At 31.2% G+C, this 21,582-nt stretch overlaps 2 protein-coding genes across 2 annotated transcripts; both read right to left on the bottom strand.

The window, feature by feature from the left end:
• Nucleotides 1–1,334: 1,334 nt before the first annotated feature.
• Nucleotides 1,335–4,891, bottom strand: LOC111285980 (double-stranded RNA-binding protein 2-like). Its single transcript, XM_022875723.2, has 3 exons — nucleotides 4,375–4,891; nucleotides 2,858–3,077; nucleotides 1,335–2,285 (listed from the first exon to the last, which is right to left on the bottom strand). The coding sequence occupies exons 1-3, from the start codon at nucleotides 4,618–4,620 to the stop codon at nucleotides 1,447–1,449; spliced, it is 1,305 nt and encodes a 434-aa protein (XP_022731458.2). The 5' UTR covers nucleotides 4,621–4,891; the 3' UTR covers nucleotides 1,335–1,446.
• Nucleotides 4,892–8,511: 3,620 nt separating this feature from the next.
• Nucleotides 8,512–13,845, bottom strand: LOC111285474 (vacuolar fusion protein MON1 homolog). The gene is made up of 15 exons (XM_022874951.2): nucleotides 13,787–13,845; nucleotides 13,230–13,684; nucleotides 12,900–12,979; nucleotides 12,717–12,788; nucleotides 12,547–12,586; nucleotides 11,896–11,997; nucleotides 11,587–11,708; nucleotides 11,141–11,273; nucleotides 10,905–10,996; nucleotides 10,207–10,288; nucleotides 10,017–10,081; nucleotides 9,471–9,770; nucleotides 9,269–9,360; nucleotides 8,935–8,999; nucleotides 8,512–8,815 (listed from the first exon to the last, which is right to left on the bottom strand). The coding sequence occupies exons 2-15, from the start codon at nucleotides 13,671–13,673 to the stop codon at nucleotides 8,720–8,722; spliced, it is 1,785 nt and encodes a 594-aa protein (XP_022730686.2). The 5' UTR covers nucleotides 13,674–13,684; nucleotides 13,787–13,845; the 3' UTR covers nucleotides 8,512–8,719.
• Between the last annotated feature and the right edge of the window lie 7,737 nt (nucleotides 13,846–21,582).

Here is a 21,582-nt window from a genome sequence, read left to right on the forward strand (position 1 = left end):
TCTCAAAAAAAAAAAAAAAACAAAAAACAGTTATCGGCAGTAGTACTATGGATTCAAGTGTTTGATTGTTTGGAATATTTCAGCAAAACTCCAACCTTTTTAAATATTTCCGACAGAAATGGTTGGATAAGGATGGCCCATGATGTTTGTAAGAGATCAAAAGTCTTTGGTTTAGTGCAAGGAATCAAGCTAGCTACCCTTACCCCACTTCATTTCTTTATGTTTTTTACAGTTTCTCAGGATTTGATTAATTACCTACTAATGGGATAGTGCGTTCATATTCCCCACCCTGCCCTCCATTGCCTCTTGTCTAAATCAATATTCTAGGTAGTATTATATTTTATTGATGACTTGATGCTGAAATAAGCATTACTTGACAGCAAAGTGAGAAAAGAAAGATCACAGTGAACAATTTTCTTACATAAAGAGGCCTGTTTTCTGGTTTGCAAACTACTAGAAGACGTTCCTTTAAGATGGATGGAAACAACCCAATTTTGTTTGGCTAACATTCTAAAATTTGATGCTGTCAATCTCAGCTAGAAGAACAGTGCTTGAGTGGAACCTTTAACAAGCCAAGAAACCCTTTTTAACTGATTGATTTACAGTGTCGTCCCGAGGGGCCACTTGGTGATTATTTTCTGGGAATTAAGGAAATTCTAGGTCCCATTGGGATCATGTCATCTACAATATTTTGCTTTTAAACATTATAGTAGCTCAAAAATCATCGGAATGTGTTATGGATTAGAGCATACTTTTATTTTCAGCTTAAGGTGTCAACCTTACAAACACAGCAAAAAACAAAGCTAACAGCAACTTGTCAGAGGGCTGCCCTTGCGAGAGGTAACAGAATGCAGCAGCTTTTCGGAACAGTAGTATCAAGTTGGGATTGTTATTTACCAATTTGTCATTTAGTAACCAGAAGCTAACCCAATACCCATGATTTTGAGCCAAAAGCACCGAACTTGACCAAAGTTCAATCTTTAACAGCTTCAAACACTTGCTGGCATTCTTATTGTTTTGATTTCAATACAATTTATTAGCTAGGCCTAAAACCGCTCCTTCGAAATGAAAATTGTACTGAGAGGAGCATGGAGTAGGAAGAAGCATTTCCCCCAATTGGCAAAGCATAAGATGAATCATGTCTCATAAGGGATTCTTTACTTCTTTGCCATGTTTGAGCAGGGGAACCTACCATAGGTGTAATAAAATTAACTAAACAAGACTTGCCCCTGCAACATCACTCTAGACATAGTATAACTTGAATTGCAATGACATGGGACTGGTGATACTAACTTAACCTGCAGAAACTGAAGCTTCTACGCAAACAAAAAAGATGGTAAAAAAAACACTCATATGATGAGATGACAAAAGTAACAATACAAACTTCATACCGACCCAAAAACATAGCTCTTGTCCTAGTGCCTAGAATTCGCCACTTCACTACCATCAGATTTTGAGTTGTTCTAAACTCTGTACTGTCTGAAATTCTTGCAGGTTCTTTGCTGTTGTGCTTGCAGCTTCCTCTACTTTGGCAGGTGATTTATCAAGAAGGGCAGAAGCCGTAACTGTCATACTATCTTCATTTCTAACAGATGTAATATCTTCCTTCCGATCTGGTGAAGCAGCAAATACTGGAACCACTTGTCTAATGGTGACAGGTGGAGCAATACGTACAGGAGGAGCTCGCAGCACTTGTGTGGGAAGTGCAGATGGTGATTTCTGAGGGGGAACTGCAGGTTGTGGTGGCTGAACGGGAAGAACAGAGTGTGCTGGCTGAGTAGGAACCGCAGATGCTGGTGGCTGTGGGGATACCGCAGATTGTGCTGAACGTGGAGGTGCAGAGAAAACAGGCACCGCAGTTCTTATTGTCACTGGTGGAGCAATGCCATGGCAAGGTGACCTAAATTGTCGGATAGGAACATAAGGAGCCGCTCCAGCTGCAGGGAATTTCTGCAGACGAGCCCCACGGCTTTCAAGTGCAGGTGCTTGCAATGATGGTAGAATAGTCTTGTCATTTGCTGTCACTGACATAGATCTGTTGCGAGGAACCACCTTTGGGCAGATTAAGGGAAGGATTTTTGAGGTGGTAGCAGCAGGCTGTGGACTAGTTGGTCTTGGATTCTGAATAGGAAACTTCTTTGTAAATGGTATTGGGGCATTGGAGGAGTTTGCCATAGCCATCTTTTCCTTTATTCGGTAATTCGACAACGCACGAGCTATTGTGATCTGTTCAAGCTCATCACTAGTCTCTGGCTCTGAAGAAGAACTTGCAGTTTCTTTGGCCACTGGAAATAAAAGACATTATTCAGTTTAGGCACAAAGATTCTAATCCAGACAAAAATTTCAGGAAAGTAGCTATAAACATGCAGTTAGCTTGAGACTGCCAAGAAAACAGGTCTAACAAAGCATTTAATCTCTATCTCTTCAGTGAAATAAGAATATGAAAAATTTCAGAGGGGGAAACATTTCAAAGAAATAATTTTAATGAGTTAGATAACGTGCACAACTTGCCACAGCTACACAGTGGAGGGGAGAATCAAAAGTGAGTTTGATAGAAGCAGTTTTAGATACAACAAAACCAAATCTGTTAAGTATGAAATCAATAAAAACTTATGGTTTAGTCAAAATGTTACTTGGTGTCTAGTCTATGCTATAAGTGTATACATAATGCAAAGATATGAAAAGATGGGAGTGCATTCCATCTTGTAGTAGTGTCACACTACTTAACAGACGCAGCATCCTTTTGTCCGCTCAGAACACAAGGAGATTGAGAATTCCTCTAACCACACAAGAAACTGCACATTACCTAATTCACATTCCAACATTTATCCACAAGAAAACTGAAACATGGACTCACACTGTTTCAGAGATGTCCAAGCTGCCATGGCTGCATTCTTTTCCGCTTGTTTCTTGTTCTTAGCAGGTTCCCCTGTGAATGTGATTCCAGCCAATTCAACTGTTCCTGTAAAAACAGGTAGGTGCCCAAGGCCTGATCTAAATGTTGTATACTGTGGCAATGGAGCTCCAACTCTTTGTGCAATTTCCTGTAAGAGGTTTTTATAAACCCCTGTCTCATCCTAACATAATGAAGCCTAATCAGTATCACCAAACAAAGCTATAAACAACTAGAAAGGGCATATTCAAGAAATTTCAGATATAAATATGGCAAATTCATCCAGAATCAACAGCTCTCCGCAAGGTTTGAGGGCAGGTACAGAAAAGAAACCAAAAAAAAAAAATCATCCAGAATCTATCAGTCACTTAAATTTGAAAGTTTATAATAAAACAGGCAATACATCAATGAACCGGATGAGAAAGACAACAATTTACCAAAGGTGCATAGCTTCTTTTCATGTACTAACATGCACAAGTTTGTCAACGGATTAGGCAGCATGAATGTGCAAATGGACACACTCTTATGTTTACAAACTACTTCGATGTTAAATTTGAAGAGTCTAAGAGTTGTGACCTAACTACGATGATGAAAACAAGAAATGCATACCCAACCTAATGAGTCACAACATGACGCAAGGCAGATTCAAGTTACTCATTTTCTGAAACAAAACTAACTGTTTCTCTTCTACAAGCAACTGACATTCTTAAAAGGAAACCTTGACAACCCCGAATTGAACCCAACCTTTCCTATTCTTCCCTATTAATATCTGGACCGGAAAGGCCACATTTTCCAGTGAAGAAAATCAGATATAAAAATCTAGAAAAACTTTTGCATCTCACATTTATTTTTCTTTTCTGGGGTTCAATTAAAATTTAATTTTTTTTAGGGTTGCACCGTCAAATGCTCATACACCTACTTAAACTAATTAAAGTCTGGAAGAAATTAAGACACCCAAAGTAATTTTTGCCCTCTCCACCATTTTTTCCTCAGGAGGTCAACTGAGACGGCCTGAAAAGAAAACTTTTTTTTTTATGACCGAAATACCCGTGATTAAGCCATTAATTACACCAACAAAACCCAGATTATCAACGTACAGCTGTTTCACAAAATATGAGAAACAAAAGTTAAAAATCAAAGATATAATTAATTAAGACATTCAATGTCAAACACGGAATCTTCCCCATTTCCCACTGTTATTTCCCTTAGAAATTAATTAAAAAATTTCGCTTTCGTCCACCTGAAAAAGTCTATAGAATCCTACTGTCATGTGTTAATTCATTAACCCTGGAGGGCATTACAGTAATTTCTACACCCCTTCCCGCAACCACCTGAACTAAACCTCCGGCGGTCATGGTCTAACACCGATCACTCCCTATGGCTCAACATAGCAAAAAGAAAAAAGGAACTTGAAAAAAAAAACTCAAATTTGAGCCTAAACTAAGTGGCGCACATTAGCAAAAAGCTTTGAAAGAACTTACTAGGATTCTGGCGGCAAGAGAGTGAGAAGGTCCACGATTAGACAGGGATTGGAGCGCGACTTCGGCAGCGGAGTGTTCGGCTTGACGAAGAGTAGAACAATAGTGAGGACTCTCAAAGGTTTCGCCGTTAAAGTTAACGGTGGCTTTGAACCTCGGCGCGTGGTCTGGACCTTCCCTAATGCACGTGTAGGAAGGAAGATTAAAGCAGCTCCTCTGCGCCAGCTCTTGTAGCTGGTTCTTGTACATTTTTCTCTTCTCTTTCTCTCCCACAAAACAAAAATTTTATCTTTTTTCCTTCTTTCTTAATTTTTGTTCGAATACTTTATCTGGGTGTTTCTTTCTCTGGTTGAAGAGGAGGGAGAAATGGGATCGGACCCAGATCGGTTCGCGTTAAGATAGGAAATGGGTCATTGAAGATCAAGGTTTTTAGGGTTTTTCCATTGAAGAAGTTGATGAAAAATGAAGAGAACAAAAATGAAAAGGTTAAATTTTTTTGTGAAGTGGGAAGAGAAAGGTTGGGTTGGGGGGCTTTGTATTTTATTAATGAAAATTCATTTATTTATTCATTTATTAATTAAATTATTTGTTTGTTAAACGCAGTCAACTGAACGTTAGGCTGCATGGATCATGATGTGATCTCTTTTCCTCCTAGATTTTCCACACTAATTTCTTTTTTTTTTAATTAATATTTTTTAGTTTCATTAATTTCATTAGTATAACTAATTTAATTATTTAAATACTGTTTTTTTATAAATTATTTAAATACATGTATTCATTTGATTTTTTTTTTTTACCAAGTTCATGTGAATAATTTGAAAACTATAAAAATACCAAAAAAAAAAAAAAAGAAAAAATGTACTACTACAAGTGATATTATTTTTTTTATTAGTGATAAGCTATGTTTGTTTAATGTTGTCGAATAAATAATGTAACTTAAACTTTGATTAAAAAGTTGTCACCCCTTTGATAAAAGCATAATTAGTGATATTAATGAAGGTGATATTTTAAGAAAAAGTATAATTAATGCATTTTTTTATTTAATAAAAAAAATCCTGATCTCTACCTATAGGTATCCGTTAACAAAAAAAAAAAAAAACCCAATGCATTTAATTGTAATTATGAATTATGATGATCTTAGTAAATTTGTGGGAAATTTGTGTTGAATCAGAATTGGGTTTGAAGAGCAAATTGTTGGGGGGTACTAATTATGTCATAATTCATTAATGGTACCATAAATTGGCCCATCAATTGTGTTTAATGAGTAGAATGATTCAATTAAAAAGAAAATTATTAGAAATGAGAGAAAGATTACACTTGTAAAGATTTCATATAAAAAATTATGTAAGTAAAATTATAAATAATTTAGTTGATTTTTTTAATTATTTTTTTAAAAAATAGTTTTTAATAGATTTAAAATTTAAAATTTAATATTTTTAATGTATAAAAAATTATTTAAGTAAAACATAAGGAAAACTTTTAAAAGTTAAACAATAACTTAAAATTTTAAAGTTATAATCACCTATAAATATATTTTATTGATAATAATTTTGGTACTATTTGAGATATACCTGAACATTTGATTTAATAATAATAGTATATATCACTCATGAAAAAATAATAAAAATAATTTAGAATTTTCTTTCTCAAAATATATATTTTTAAAAAATAATGTTGAGATATCTCAATAATAAATACAACTCACCTTTCAAATAAGGGTCGGTTAATTGATGCTCATAGTCCTAGACTAAGAATTATTTAATTATTATTTACAAAATAATTTTTGCATTAATGTATTTATTTATTAAATTTAAGAAAAAATGCATTAAATGCATTTTTTGAAATATCATATTAATCAGAGTCCCAATACATGGGATTATAAGCTCAGATTGTTCTTTATTTCTTTTAAAAAACTCTCTACATTACAAAAAAATTAAAAAAAATAGTAGACCTTTTCTCTTAAGAACCGCAGTGGACTTTGAAAGTGCAACTTTCAAACCACTATCATTTTCCTTTTTTTTTTTTTTTTTTTTGTACTTTGCAATGTATGCTCTCATCCTACTTCATGTCAATTTAGCAATGAGTTTTTTTGACTTCTTCGCACACCGACCATGTTTTTTTACAAATGAAAGTATACATGCTTCACATTTTTTATTTTTTAACTCCATAATTTATTTTACTTTTAACAATCATTTTAATCTAAAATTAGATTACCTTATAATAATAAAAAAAATGTTTCATTCATCATAATTTTTGAAATTCACAATAAAAATTCATCGAATAACACATATGTTAAAAAATAAAAATAAAATACATATACGTTTCTTAATTCCGCTTTCATCGAATATAAAATCAAATTCTAAATAGTAATGATAATGAAAGATGATCCCGTGACTTAAATTATGGTCACGTGGCCCAATGAATCAAAGTATTATTGGGTTTTTCCCTATCAATATGAAAATGGGGTGGCCTCCACACCATAGTGCACTCCTTTTATAAACTGATGATGATGATGAGGCCAAGTGAGAGGACTTTGGAATCTTCGGGATCGAAGATACGTAATTATGAAAATATCCTTTCATATTTTGCTATGACGCATGGCAAGGGAATGAATAGATGAGGTTCTTTATGGTCATTTCATCATATATATAGATATATAATAAGATAGAATTCATTATCATCGACATGGTAAGTGGGGAACCAACTTTAATGATAATAATCTCCGAAATTGATGAAGTTTGACTCTTTTGAAATAACGAAAATGCCATTATAGAGTTTTAAAGATTGTTTGGTTTTGCTTTTAATAGCTTTCGACGAATCTACAATGGAAAAAATAATAATTAAGACGCAGTAGCTTTGTATTTTGTTTGTTTGAAAAAGTCTCGGATTCAATTACTTTTACATTGAATGAAAAGCAAACACGGTCTTCCATTAAAAGAAGAGTTCAGATTGTCATCTACGTTTTGTTTTTTATTGGATAAAACAACTAGTATTCTTTTTGACAAAGTATTAAACTCTTTGCATTTTTACCTGATCCAATCAAGGAAAAAATAAAATTTTTACTTTTAGCAAGTATAAAGGTTAAAAAAAAAGGGTTTTGACATTCAATGGCAAGAATATTATGGATCAATCCAAAATCTAACAAAGCCCCATCAAGGAAATAGAAAAGCACATTTTAGAAAGGTCAAAAGTTATAAAAAAAAAAAAAAAAAGAAAGAAAGTGTTGACCAAACAGGTCCAAAGAATTTTACTGTAGAAAATGAATAAACATGAAGGGCAGCAAAACCAACCTAATAATAATAATAAATGCAAGGCATGGAAAAAATTTTTACTTCTTTTCATGAAATGGATGGTAAAAAAATAAACATGGGTATAGAGACAGACAAAAGATTCGGCATTCTAAATTTGCAGACAGTACTACTGAACTTCAATAAATTCATTTCACAGAATGACCATTGCTCCAATGAAAACCCTCTTGGTTTTATCTCCTTCACTGCTTCCATGAGGAACCTTTCACACGCCTCTTAATTACCTTTAGGTACAAAGCTTAATGCACCCTGCTTTGGTTTTAATGCTAGCTAGCTAGATTCATAACTGCAACTCAAACTCACTCAGACCAGACTAGGTAAATAGATAGATAGTATACATTTTCTCTTACAACAGACAAAAATAGAATGTGACTGAACCTTTGGATAATGTCTAATTTCTCAGTTCAAACAAGACAACAATATAGTTCTGGGTTAATGTTATGAATAACCTCTAAAATATAGTAAACTATTTAATATGATACCTCGGATTTAAAAGTCTCTAAAACATGAAATATGAATCTATTAATTAATGTAATACTCACCTTAACATGATTAACTCAAATGATTACACGAGACAGACAAATAACACTCCAAATATCACATTAGAGATTTTTAAACTTCTGATATCACATTAAGCATTCCATTCAGACAGGCTCTGCCTAAAGAATAAAGAAACAGTAGCTGTACTGCTGAAGTGCTATTAGGAAGATATTAGTTGAAGCATTCTTAAATTTACATGACTTCAGATGGCACTTTCAAAGGGATTTCCATGAGAAAGAAGCAGAGCAAAATTTTATGAAGAGGGAAAAGAAAATAAAGTATGGCTCAAACATGAAAAAAAGAAATAGAAACAAAATAAATTGTCATGGAGCAGTTGTAAGGTGAAGAGCTAATTTTTAGAAGGTGAATCATACAATTGGCCAGTTAACTAGGGGTATCATGAATATCTAACGTGTATGAGGTGCAAAAATTACTATTAGGAGTGTGAATAAACAAAAACTAGAGTACATTCTGTATTACATGATTTGACTTATCAGTTATCACCATGAAAAGGGACTTGCTCCCTGCAAAAAAATCTCATTTTCCACATCTTTTACCCATTGACAAACCTGGTTGCAAGTCTTTATGGCTAGAGCCTGCACATAACATAAATGAAACTTTAAAGCTTCTTTACAGAAAAGAATTCAGTAGGTATTTAAGGCAGGATTTGAACTTTGAACACCAAATGATTTAAAATATATATGCTAAAGCAAACCTTGTCTGCAAGGGGATCAAATGCCGCATAGAGTTCAAAATCCTGTGTGACCCAGCACAGTAAAACTGACATAAAAATAATCACATTAATTCTACGAAGTCTGTAAAATAAAAACTGTGTAGTTATAACTCATACGCAACACTTGCCCATTACCCATAGAACATTAAGAATGCTTTCATTGCTTGCAGAAAAGTCATTCAAACAGCAAAAGAAAAACAAAATTGTAACAAAGTTAACTTTCCTCTAAATAGTTATAGTTCAGATGTCAGCAAAGCTAATGTGCGTGTGTGAGTGTGTGTGTGTGTGTGTGAGAGAGAGAGAGAGAGAGAGTAACCATAGTTTTCATCTCTTCTAAACTGAGTTTTATGAGGCCCAATTCCTTTATCATGCATGGAAGCATACAGTCTCTGATAAGCTCTATATAACCTGCACAGCAGAAAACCAGTTATCCTACTGACTACAGCAAAGCAAAATACAATATTCTATCCCATAGGAAAGATGTTCCAATTGAACTGATACAAGATTCAGGCTTTTACCTTTTCTGTTGCTGCAGACTGGTAAGTGGTGGTGAGAACTCAGAGGATACATATTGATCCAGATATATACTACGATAAATGAAATGCCAAAGTCCAGCAGGACCACCAATGCCAATAAATGGTTCCCTAGGCCTCTCAGGAGAATCTGTTGGAAGTCTTTGCTGGCCTAGATGTGGAGATGATCCGGATCGAGGCAATGGGTCGATAGGCAAATCCTCAACACGCATTCCACCATCTATCATTGATCTCTGAACTTCACTAAGAACATTGGACTTCAAGAGGACCATTTCTATGCGAATCCTATAAAATTCAGTCAAATTTCTCAAGGGTCTAGAAAGGAAGAAAATAAACGTTTTATAGTTCTACATACAGAGCTAACATGTACTTTCCCCAATAAGGCATAGGGACGGCTAAGTATGGCTATATTTCCATCTAGTCTGATGGAGATAGATCAGTCTCAAGATGGGCAGTCAATTGATGTAGAAATTAGGAAGGTTATACCCAAAGTTCACTATTATCATGATCAATTAGGAAAATACAGTTTACCTGCAATCTTTAAGGTGATAGAAGGCATCTGAACTGGTAGTAAGCAACATCAAGTATGTATCGACCTGCCACAACAAAGTAGATTGTTATCTTGTGCAGTTGGTATGACCAATGTAGGGCAAACGTATAACAGCATTGTGTGTAGTAGAAGTTGCATAAATTAACATATTGTGAACCATGGGTCACTCACATCAAGAAAATGCAGATAAGCATACAAAAACGCCATAGGATTATATCTTGGTAAGCAAATTGGTGAGAATGATTCTGATGTCCTGCATAAAGTATGTAGATCTCTTAAGAACCAAAAGGCCCATGAAATCATCAGCATAAATACAAAATGAAGACTGCTATATTTTTATAGAAGAAGAGGAAAAAAAAAAAAGAATGAAAGAAATGAAAAGAGGACCGCACAAAGAATCAGGACTCAATTATTTAAGTTCCGGATTAACAAGATATTGATTTCTGCCTTTCAATTGTAATATATTGGGGTGTTTTAAGAAGAACCCTTCCAGAACATAGCCAGAAAACAACGAAAGAACTAGTAAACATGTTGATTGCTTATAGTATGGAACAAGTTTCAGAACTGGAACTTCAATTTAGAATTCAATTAATATGTTAGGGAGACCCTTCAGATAAGATACAATGGGATTGAGGTTGTTCATTTACCAAAACTATATTTAGATAGAAATCCACATAAAACCAACTGAAACATCCAAGCCAAAAGAGTCATCAGTGCTGCTTTCGACTACCCTAACAAGGATTATCTAAGAGATAGTATCAAAACAGACCAATGATATCCAATGTGTTTCTTTAGGGCGTATGCATTCAAATGCACTAGAGTTGACCATACATGGGTATTAAATGCCTATTAATATTGATTTTACTTACCTAAGTGACTCCAATGACATCACGAAGTTTGAAAGTAGCAACATATCATCAGGATGAAGAGAGGCCTTTTGCGCACCAACAAGACTGATAACCTGAAATTGACCTTCGGGTCATTAAAATGCTCCAAACAGTAAAATATCATTTTATGGAATTAAATAGAAAAGTAACAATGACAAAAACATTGTCAAGATTACTTTGACAGAAAAAGAAGAAAAAAGAGGATGAGGGAGTTTTACCTTGTGTTTACACATTAGTATTGCAAATAGTACCCCAGAATCAGCAACATCTTGCAGTATAGCACCTGCTGCTTGCCTTGTTGCATAAGCAAGGGGAAGACAAGTGTATGCATGAAGAAATGTAGCCGGGTTCCTGAAAGAAGAAAAAAAAAGTGTTTTTAACCAGGGATAGAATGTGACAAATTAAACCAGAACAAAAAATGTTGCAATTGACTTAATATAAGTAAAACTCAAGTAGGTTTGTTTTCAAGGATTAAGCAGGAAAGCAGAAGAATGGGTTAGTGGGGTGGGGTAAGGGGAGATGCAGCATCATTACACATGCAAGAAAAACACAATGAAACGCAGCAACTGAAGGGGAGGATGAAGAAAGAGAAAGCAAGGGGTGGGGCAAGGACAGGAGAGAACCAACATTATTAGACATGCAAGAAAAATACAATAAAACGCACCAACTGAAGGAGTGGATAAGGGAAGAGAAAACAACATCTGTTCCTCCAAGCAAAGGTGTCATATCAAACTTAGGATTCTTTTCAAAGCACCTATTTATGGACTTTGTTAAGATAAGTATCATCTGCATCCATTCCAAGCACGATTTAGTAGCATGAGAAGTACTTTTGGGCGACTTCATAAGCAAATAATGAAAAAATTGACTAAATCAAATGATCAAGGGAAATTTGCAAGCAAGCCTTCAATAGGAAGTGGGAATCAAATTCATCTGTACAGAAGAAGAGATTTGCAAGAGAGACTATAAGAGCTACCTGACCATAAATAAGCTCCAATTGTCCTTTTAATGATTCAAAGGGCTCCTCCGTACAGCTTATGCAAACTAAATAAATTGGGCCCTTCACAAGAAACACCACCTGAAGAAATAAACATATCATCCCATATCTTATTCAATTGATCAAAAAAATAACGCTTGATTGTGTAAGATTTAATAGGCCCTTCAATATTTAGGCATTTTATACCAAAAGAATAAGAAACACTAACTGTTTTTGCGCAAGCTGTGCTTTATTGATATTGTCAACAGTTACAGTTTTCATGTAAACAAGCCTATTTCAATTAGTGTCAAACTTTCTGCTATCACATCTTTCACTTTTCTTACGAAAAACAATTACTTGCTAGTAACATGCTTTTCCAAATATAATAATCATCTAGAGGATTCAAGTTCCACAACGTCTACTGAAAATAAGTTAATTATATTAATATGAAAAAGAAATTAAAGTGCAGGTTCTCAATGTTTATTTCTAAAGTATTCAATATGTGAAAAGAAACTTCGAAAGGTCTACTTAAAAATCTTAACCCTTAAGTAGACGAGAAACTAATTCAAATGCAAGTAAATCTAATAACAATTGATTGTAAGCAAAAACAGACATAAATTTCACGTTCAGAAATAGCAAATATAACAATACCTGGTGTTTTCCAGCCCTCACCAGTTTGACACGATCTCCACTGAGAAGCAATAAAATGTTAAAATTCCTTCAAAGAACTGACATAAAAAGGAGAAAGTAGCCCAAATAATTGCACTTTAAAGCACGGGAATCATCACTAAAAACTAAGTAAGCTAGATAGAGCCAAGTACCCATTCTCCACAAAGGAAATAATGGCTTGTAATGTTGCTGAAAAACCAGCTAGCTTGTGTTCATCTCCATATCTGGAGTCAAATATATACAAAAGAAATTAAAATAGGATTTATAAGCAAGCAGTCCATATTAAATTTGGGAAGATTAAGCACATGCTGGCATTTTAGGAACAAGTAAAAAACCTGGAATATATTGGTTTGCCAGAATTACTCAAAATAAAGAAGTGCTTCTTCCTCTTTCTCCATGATATCGAAGCATCATCCTGCACTTCACTTTTAAATTAAACATGGCATAATATAGCAAGGATTGTTTAAAATAGAGCTTTTTTTTTTTTTTCAATTGAGTGCTTGCCATCAGAGGAACATATTACTAATATTCAAATGATTAAATCATTATTGAATAATTCAAAACTTCATAAACATTCCCAATTCTAAAATTCAGTTTACATATGTGTACAACAATGACTGGTGAATTCGGATAAGAACAAGCTAAAACAAAACGAATTGGCTTACCTCATCGACGTGGCGTTTACCAGGAACCCAGGAGGAGGCCTGAGAATCGGAGATTCCTTCGAAGGAACCATCGTTCCTCACTTCCTGAATCTCATTATTGTCAATCTCACTCGCTTCATCGATCCTCGACGCGCTCGTGGCACTGCTGCTCCCTCTCTCACCAGCATATCCGCTACTGCTGGGACTTGAAGGCCCTTCATCACCAATGATTTCCTGATTCTCCGCCCCTAATCCATCGTCACCTTCGTCGCCGGTGTTTCTTTCCGGATTCAACGATCCAATCCCGGTTTCATTCCCATTTCCACGATGATTAGGTTCCAATTCGACCGGTTCAGTCAATGTCAACAAACCGAACCGTTCATCAACCACTTTGGGATCAGAATTAGGGTTTAGGTCGGTGGAGTCATCAGCGGAAGATGGAGATAAGCCAGAATCCGACGACATTTTGTTTTCCCCTGTCAAGGAAATCAAATTAAATAACTCAAAAAAATGAAAAAAAAAAAAAAGGGCCCTAGGGCTTTGAATTGGGGACGACTCTTTTCAGGTCTGATGGCTACCAGTCGTTGTATTTGCTGTTTTCTGTTGTTGGTTGGATTCTCTTCGGCTCTTTTCCTTTGCTTTGTTTGCTGCATTTTATTATTATTTATTTCTGGATTGACTGGTAGTTGTCTCGATTGAATGCAACGAGCCAGGGGAGCACCGCAGCAGCAGGTAATTGGGCCCGAACCATGGCTGGCTATGCCTTTCACGTAGAGATTGGATTCTGCCCACATGCTCTTTGAGATTTGTTAGCCAAACTATTTGTTAGTTCGCTGTTTGGCTTATTTTTATGTAATTTATTAATTTTTTATGTATAATATTTGGATATGATTATAATTTTTTTAAAAATTATTTTTTTATAATCACAATCATAATTGGTAAAATCAAAACTAGTTTTAATATTAAAAAATTAGTGCATTAATAGCACTAATATTTTTCTTGTCTTAATTTTTTTCTATGATCTCTATTTTCACTAATTATATTTTAATTTCAAATTATTGTATTATTTACATATTAATTTTTAAATTTTTATTTCAGTAAGATTAATTTATGATTTATTTTATATTAATGTATATAATATAAAGAAATCTCAAATTCAAATGATCCTTATTTTTATAATTACCATTTTAAAATTATAACATACTTATATTAAATTTATAAATTATTCATAAAAATGACTGCTAGCAAGTCGAAATTGAAAATAAACTTTATAAACAAAGTATTTGACATATAATAATGCCATTAATTTGTTGGCCTTCCTTAAATATTGGATAAGATAGGAGCCCTTCAATGATGAGCCATCGGCAGTGTTGCTTTTTGGGCTCAAGCACTCGTCCATCATGGGACTGAACCTATTTTAATTCACCAATAACAAAGATTTAAAAATGGCCCCAACTTTGGTCCTGGGCTCAACATTTTAAGGGTTGTGCCCATCTCCAAGCGGCCCCTTTTTTTAACCCCCTTGCCTGATTGTTAGAATTATTCAAAGAACAAGTTATTCGTTCAAATTCAAAGATTTATCTAAGATAATTTAGATAAAAAATTAAAATATATTAAATAAGTTTTGACTTAATTTTTAGATTCATTTAAATTTTGAGTCAAGCTTTTGACAATATTTGAAGTCCAGGTCCAACCCGAATTAATATATATATAAATTTTTTTATATATACGTTAATTATATATAAATTAATTTACATATAATTAGAAATTAAAAAGAAAACTATATATATTTTAAACTTAATTTTTATTTTTATTTATATATATGTGAATTTAATACAATTTTATTAACTTTAATTTAATTACATTTTTTAAAATTTTTATTATATAAATAAAATTTAATGTGTGAATATGAATTTTAATTTTTTAATTTAAGTTAAACTTAAAAAAAATTAAAATCCAACATTTTTTATTGAATCAGACTTAACAAATATATAAATTATTAATATTAAATATAATACTAACCTAAATCTAACTCAATCCAACGCGAACAAGCCCACGAACACCTTTATTGATTACCCTGTACGTAGAGTTGACATCGGATCAAGTTCGGTACGAGTTTTGCTCGTCTTGAACTAGACTCTACTTAAATTTTTTTTTATTTTTTCATACCCGAATCCGATCTTGATCCAATATTATATAAACCGTATTCGATCCAATCTAACTCGAAATTAATAAAATATTATTTTTTAAATATAAATATTTAAAAATATCATTATATAAATATATAAAAATAATTAATTAATTAATTAAAAAATAATTTTTATATAATATCTAGTCGGATCGAATCAGATTTACTTAAAATTTGAACTCGACCCGACCTAATTGTTTCATAATTTTACATGATCCGACTCGAAACTTGAATTAAAAAAAAAAAAAATTGATCTCATAAAATCGAGTCGGATCAAAACCATCGGTAATTGATTAAATTGCCGACCCTACCTATATGCCACCAAAACCTTTCATTTCAGCGGAGCTTTCAAGTTTCAGCCATTTTAGATGACAGACACAAAAGTGGTACTATTATCTTTGTAAATTGGTTCACAACCAAATCATAAAGTATTTGTAGCTCGAGTCATGAAAATGAACTGCTCCAAGCTGCCCCTTTTTTTAACCCCTTTGCCTGATTGTTAGAATTATAAGAAGATTAGGTTATCCGTTCATGATTTAGATAAAAAAAATCAAAATAAATTAAATGAGTTTTAACATAAATTTTAGATTTTCAGTCAAGCTTTTGACAATATTTGAAGTTTAAATCTAACCCGAATTAATATATATATATATATATTTTATATATATGTGAATTATATGTAAATTAATTCATGTGTAACTAAAAGTTAAAAATAAAAATTATATATATTTTAAACTTAATTTTTACATTTATATAATTTATATTTATATTTATATATATATGAATTTAATAAAAATTTATTAAAATTAATTTAATAGTATTTTTTAATTTTTTATTATATAAATAAAATTTAATGTGTGAACATGGAATTTAATTTTTTAATTTGGATTAGAATTTAAAAAATTTTTAAATAAAAAATTTTGGATTGAAAATTTATTAATACTAAATATAATACCAATCTAAATCCAACTTGATCAAGCCCTAAATGCCACCAAATCCTTTCATTTCAGCGGAGCTTTCAAGTTTCGGCCATTTTAGAAGATGACAAACAGAAAAATGGTACTATTATCTTTCTAAATTGGTTCACAACCAAAAATAAAGTATTTGTAGCGTGAGTCATGAAAATGAACTGCTTACCTTAAAAATACAACGGATGACTGATAAGTTTTCCATAGCATGTAAATTTCCAAGGACTTCAACTAGTTTTCATGATAATCATAAAAGGTCCATTGCTAAATGCTAATTCCAATTAAAAAAATAAAAAAATATTACGATTTAAAATTTTAATAAAAAATAAATATTAGGTTTGATTTTCATATAACTTGTTTTTAGTTATGAACTTTACGAATTTTATTTATAAATTTATATGTTTTGTTATTTTATTTTTTATTATTAAAGTATTTAACTTATTTACCCTTTAATATTTAACTTAATAATTAGTGCATAATTTTTCACTACTTAGATTACTCCATCTCAAATCAAAAGTGTTTAGATTATTTATTGATACTATAAAAAACGAGTAAATCATTTTATATAAAAAAAAATCTTCGTAGCTTATAAAAAATATTAAATTTAAAAGTTATTATTCATGAAGAGGATCAACTTACAAAAATTTTTTTTACACATTTTAATATCGATTTTAATAGTTTAACGAATGAGATTATTATTATTATTTTTTATTTTTCACTTGTTTCTTTTATTTTTTGGATCTATTAAAATTAATAATTAAAAAATATAAAAAATTTTTAGTTTTACATTGAGGTAAATTGATTAATTTTCATTATTCATATAGATTTTTTATTTTCAGATATAAAGTTTAAATGTTAAAACTTAAAAATTTTTATGATCCTTTTTTCTTTAAGATTCAAAGAATTAAAAAGTTATAAATAAAGATTAATTAAAAATAATTATATTTTAAGATATCATTTATTTATTCTAAAAGATATATTTAAAAAAATTCACATAACATTTCGTGCGTGTTTGCATATACGCATCTTTCAAAATTCATGGGGGACGGCCCCTTCGGTTTTCAGGTGGCACGGTCACTGGATACATCAATTGTTAACTCTAGCATTTTGAGTTGCCCAGTGGCTCCCTTGAAACTTCCATGTTAAGTATTCGACCAGACAATATCCTTAAACTCGCCTTTTGGGGAAGCTGAGAGTCACCTCCACTCTACAGTGAATAAGCATAAGGAGTATAAATAATACATTAATATTCACAAACTATTTAAATTTGATTCAAAAAAAAAACTCGAATTCGATTTAATTATTATCGAATTCGAGCTCAAATTCGAGTAATTCGACTTATCGATCGAGTTAAATTTAATTATTTTTATATCCGATTCGAATAATTCGCGAGCTTAATCGAATTTTTATATTTAAATATATTTTTATTATTTTAATTAATAAAATATTTTGAGTCATAGTTCGAGCTCGAATTCGAGCATAAATAATCGAACTTTTATCGAGTATACGAATAAAACTTATTTTTATATATTAATCGAGCTTAACGAGCGAGCTCGAGTAGCTCGAATTTAATCACGAATCGAGCTCGAATTTGAAAAATAAAATTTGATCAAGTTCGAATCGAGTATCGAATCCTTAATTGTGAGTTGAGCTCGTACTCAAATTTTTCACTATATCGATTCGACTCGACTTGATTACACCTTTAAGCATAATTAAACTTGATTAGGCTCTTCTCTTGCCAACATTAATAATAATAATAATAAAGTTTAAGCTACAAAAAGATATTCTACCGGAAAAGGCATCTATAAGTTTATCCAATTTTGTAATGCTGTCACCTAATTTTATGACACTTCTAACGTTCTGATAATGTTCCCACAAACGAACTTTATCTTTTCGAATACCTTTGAATAGATTCACTCTTTAGCTTATTAACTTCTTTTAGATCATGACTCATCTTCTTTTTATAAAGAAAAAGATAGCATCTTACATTGAACCTAAATTTATTAAATATTATTTTTTTTAAAGATGATTTTATAAATTAATTGAATTATATTTTAAATTTAAGATTTCTCTATATTTATTACATAATGCTCCCTCTATCACATTTTTTTTTATCTATCTTTTATTTTTTTGGATGTCCTAAAATATATATTTTTTACTTTTTGACATTAAAAATCATGTAATTTGAAATTTATAAAAATAATAAAATTTAATAATAAATATATTAAAATCAAAACTTTTTTTTTTTTTATTTCATAACAATCAAATAACGCATAAACAATTTAGGATGAAGGGAATATTTATTAGTACTAAATTTGTTCATATCAAAACCGTTTTAGAATTCGTGATTGTTCAATAACCAAGTGGATTCCATAATTGAATTCTTTTTGTAATAAACCATTAGTGACGTTTCTCAACTCCCAAACGAATATCTCATTATTGGCAAATACTAACTAGGGAAGGCAAAAAATCCGAACCCGTCGGGCTTCGAGCCGACCCGACAGCTTAGGGTCGGTTTTTTTTTTTTTTTTTTTGAAAATTGGGTATCAATTCGGGTCGGGATCGAGTAGGGTAAAAAATTTTCGGGATCAGATTATAGGTAAACCTGACCTTATCCGACCCGATATATATAAAAAAATTATTTTTTTTAATTTTATATTTAATTATATATATTTAATTTTATATTTATATTTAAAATAATATTTTATTAATTTCGGATCGGGTTGAGTCGAATTTGATTTTATATAATATCGAATCGGATTGGATTCAGATATTAAAAATAAAAAAATTTATCAGATCGAATACGGATTCGAATATTATATATTTAAAATCAGGTCGGGTTCGAGACGATTAAAAACCCGTCCCGTCTCGACCCGTTGCTATCACTAATACTAACTACTTCCCGCAGCTAATGCCTAACGCACTAGTTAAGGTTAAGGTACGATATTGCAATCAAATGCAATAATTAGCTTTTAGTAACAAAAATATTAGGTTATGGTGGGATTTGAGTAGATATCCTAAAGTAAAGCCGTAGCATTCCTCTTTGTAGGAGCTTTTTTTTTTTTAATAAAATTATCCATATAAAAGAAGTTATAATTATAATTATTACAAAAAATCACATAATTAAATTATATAAATCAATCAATGAACTATCATATGATTGAACAAATTTAATATAAAATTAAATTAAACTCACATTTTAACCTAAAATTTTAAGGTTTTATTTTTTTTTCACCAAATCAAAGTATCGTGGACCCTTATATGAGTATTTAAAAATAAAAAATTCAATATTCTCAATATCTTTTCCTTATAAATCAGAAAAAAAATAATAGCAAAAAAAGTTTAAGACCAGAGCCTGTATTTAATCTATTATGGGCCACCAAAACTTTTCTTTTATGATGGGCCCACTGACTTTACTACACGTCATCACTATAGCACGAAAGGACTGTCAGACTATTGGTGACATACCAGTCCGACTAACCCCACAAAAGAAAAACAGTTTCATATTTGATATTCCCATGTCGACATAAATGGGGAAGAATACAGGGTGACGAAAACAACGGGCGAACGTATGCAAAACGCCACAAGCTATTTCATACAATAGAAATGTTCAACTAACCGTCACTGTCTTTGTCCCCGCTACAAAAAGTTAATCTAACGGTTCCTAATTTCCCAATCGGCCAAAAAAAAAAAAAAACCGTTGTTTAATCTTTAGCTTTTTCAACAAAGACCGACGTAGCTTCTTTTATATATATATATATATATATATATATATATATATATATGTTCCTTTTATTATGCCTTTCCTTTTTACAATAATTTAAAAATAATTTATTTTAAAAATTTTGTTTACCAATTATTTTATATTTGCATGATATTTATATTAATTCAATTTTTAAAAATAAAAAATTTAAATACATAATATATTTTTTGAATGGATTAAAGGGATAATAATAAATTAAAAATAAAAAATTTTGGTTTTTTTACACATAAAATATCATAATTTGAAAATAAATGAAAAAATTATAAACATTGATATTCAAATTTTAAATTTATTAAATACTATCTCTTAAAAATAATAATTATTATATTTACTAATTAATTAAATTTTAGTTTCGAAATTATTGGTTTTTAGTGGCTTGGTCGGAAGGTCTCCTAGCCCAAAGTTAAAGTTCATGTGGGGCAAAGTTTGTCCGAACAATTTTCGTCAGTAAAGATTTTATATGTGGGGGATGCTTTGTCCTAAATTGTCTGTTCTAGTCCTATTCAATTAAAAAAAAAAAAAAAAGAAAGTGAATTTTGATGGAACCACAAATCAAGCAAATACTATTGTCATGTCTCAATTTGTCTACATGTGCTTTCATCACTTTAGTATTTTCTGAATTTCCATTTGAATCATTCACAAGCACATAATATAATTTGTTAACAAGTATTTTTATTTAAATTAATTAAAGTTCATTAACTATATTATTTTTAATTGGGTTTGTGGTCCTAATTGTATAAATTGGTGAGATATTAAAGAAAATTAAAAAAAATAAATGAAATTTACCTATATTATTAATTTTTTCCCTTCTTCCCACCTTAGTATTTAGAAGAGTGCAGTTATTCACTTGGATCCAAATTGGTTGAGAGTTTTAAATTCAGTTCGTTGGAAATTAATTGCTTAGTACATACGAAGATGAGGTCTTATCCATTGTCTAAAGTAGTACACCCAAGGAGTACAAAGATATGAACAAGTGAAATATTTACTGACGATGTAACAAATAAGAAAATAATTAAATGATTCATATATCATTAGTTGAAAATTAAATTGAAGTTTTAAAGAAAAACATCAATGCTTTTGTTTGCCTCACATGGTGGGCCTGTCCAATTTTAGTTATAGTTAAGACTCGTGATTGAGTTAGTGTCGCAAATTAATTGGATGTAAATTTAATATGTAAATTGACAAATATTAAATTTTATTTAAAATAATCGAATTTAATATAACTATAAATTTTTTTTTATATCGTTTTTATTTAAATAATTAAATTTAAATTTTACTCGCATAATGGGTGTGCACGAGATTGATAACAATTCTCTAAATTTATTAATGAAAATTTCAAACTTTATTGATGGTAAATGAGATTATTTTTCATATATGCATGTTTTTATTTTATAATGATTTCAAAAAATATATGGAAACTCTCTAGATGAGTATTGACCATATAAGTTGGCTTAA

This window comes from Durio zibethinus, chromosome 6, assembly GCF_047325235.1.
Source record: "Durio zibethinus cultivar Kanyao isolate XHJ-2024 chromosome 6, ASM4732523v1, whole genome shotgun sequence".
In the NCBI taxonomy this organism is placed as follows: domain Eukaryota; kingdom Viridiplantae; phylum Streptophyta; class Magnoliopsida; order Malvales; family Malvaceae; genus Durio; species Durio zibethinus.

Bases quoted from the DNA above. Each gene is read 5' to 3' on its own strand.
- LOC111285474 (XM_022874951.2), bottom strand. From the start codon at position 13,673: ATGTCGTCGGATTCTGGCTTATCTCCATCTTCCGCTGATGACTCCACC. The intron at 11,709-11,895 runs GTAGCTCTTATA...GAATGGATGCAG, and splicing joins TGGAGCTTATTTATGGTCAG to ATGATACTTATCTTAACAAA. The intron at 9,361-9,470 runs GTAAAAGCCTGA...TCTGCTGTGCAG, and splicing joins AGTCTGCAGCAACAGAAAAG to GTTATATAGAGCTTATCAGA.
- LOC111285980 (XM_022875723.2), bottom strand. From the start codon at position 4,620: ATGTACAAGAACCAGCTACAAGAGCTGGCGCAGAGGAGCTGCTTTAAT. The intron at 3,078-4,374 runs GTAAGTTCTTTC...TCATTATGTTAG, and splicing joins CTCTTGCCGCCAGAATCCTA to GATGAGACAGGGGTTTATAA. The intron at 2,286-2,857 runs GTGAGTCCATGT...TTTTATTTCCAG, and splicing joins TTGGACATCTCTGAAACAGT to TGGCCAAAGAAACTGCAAGT.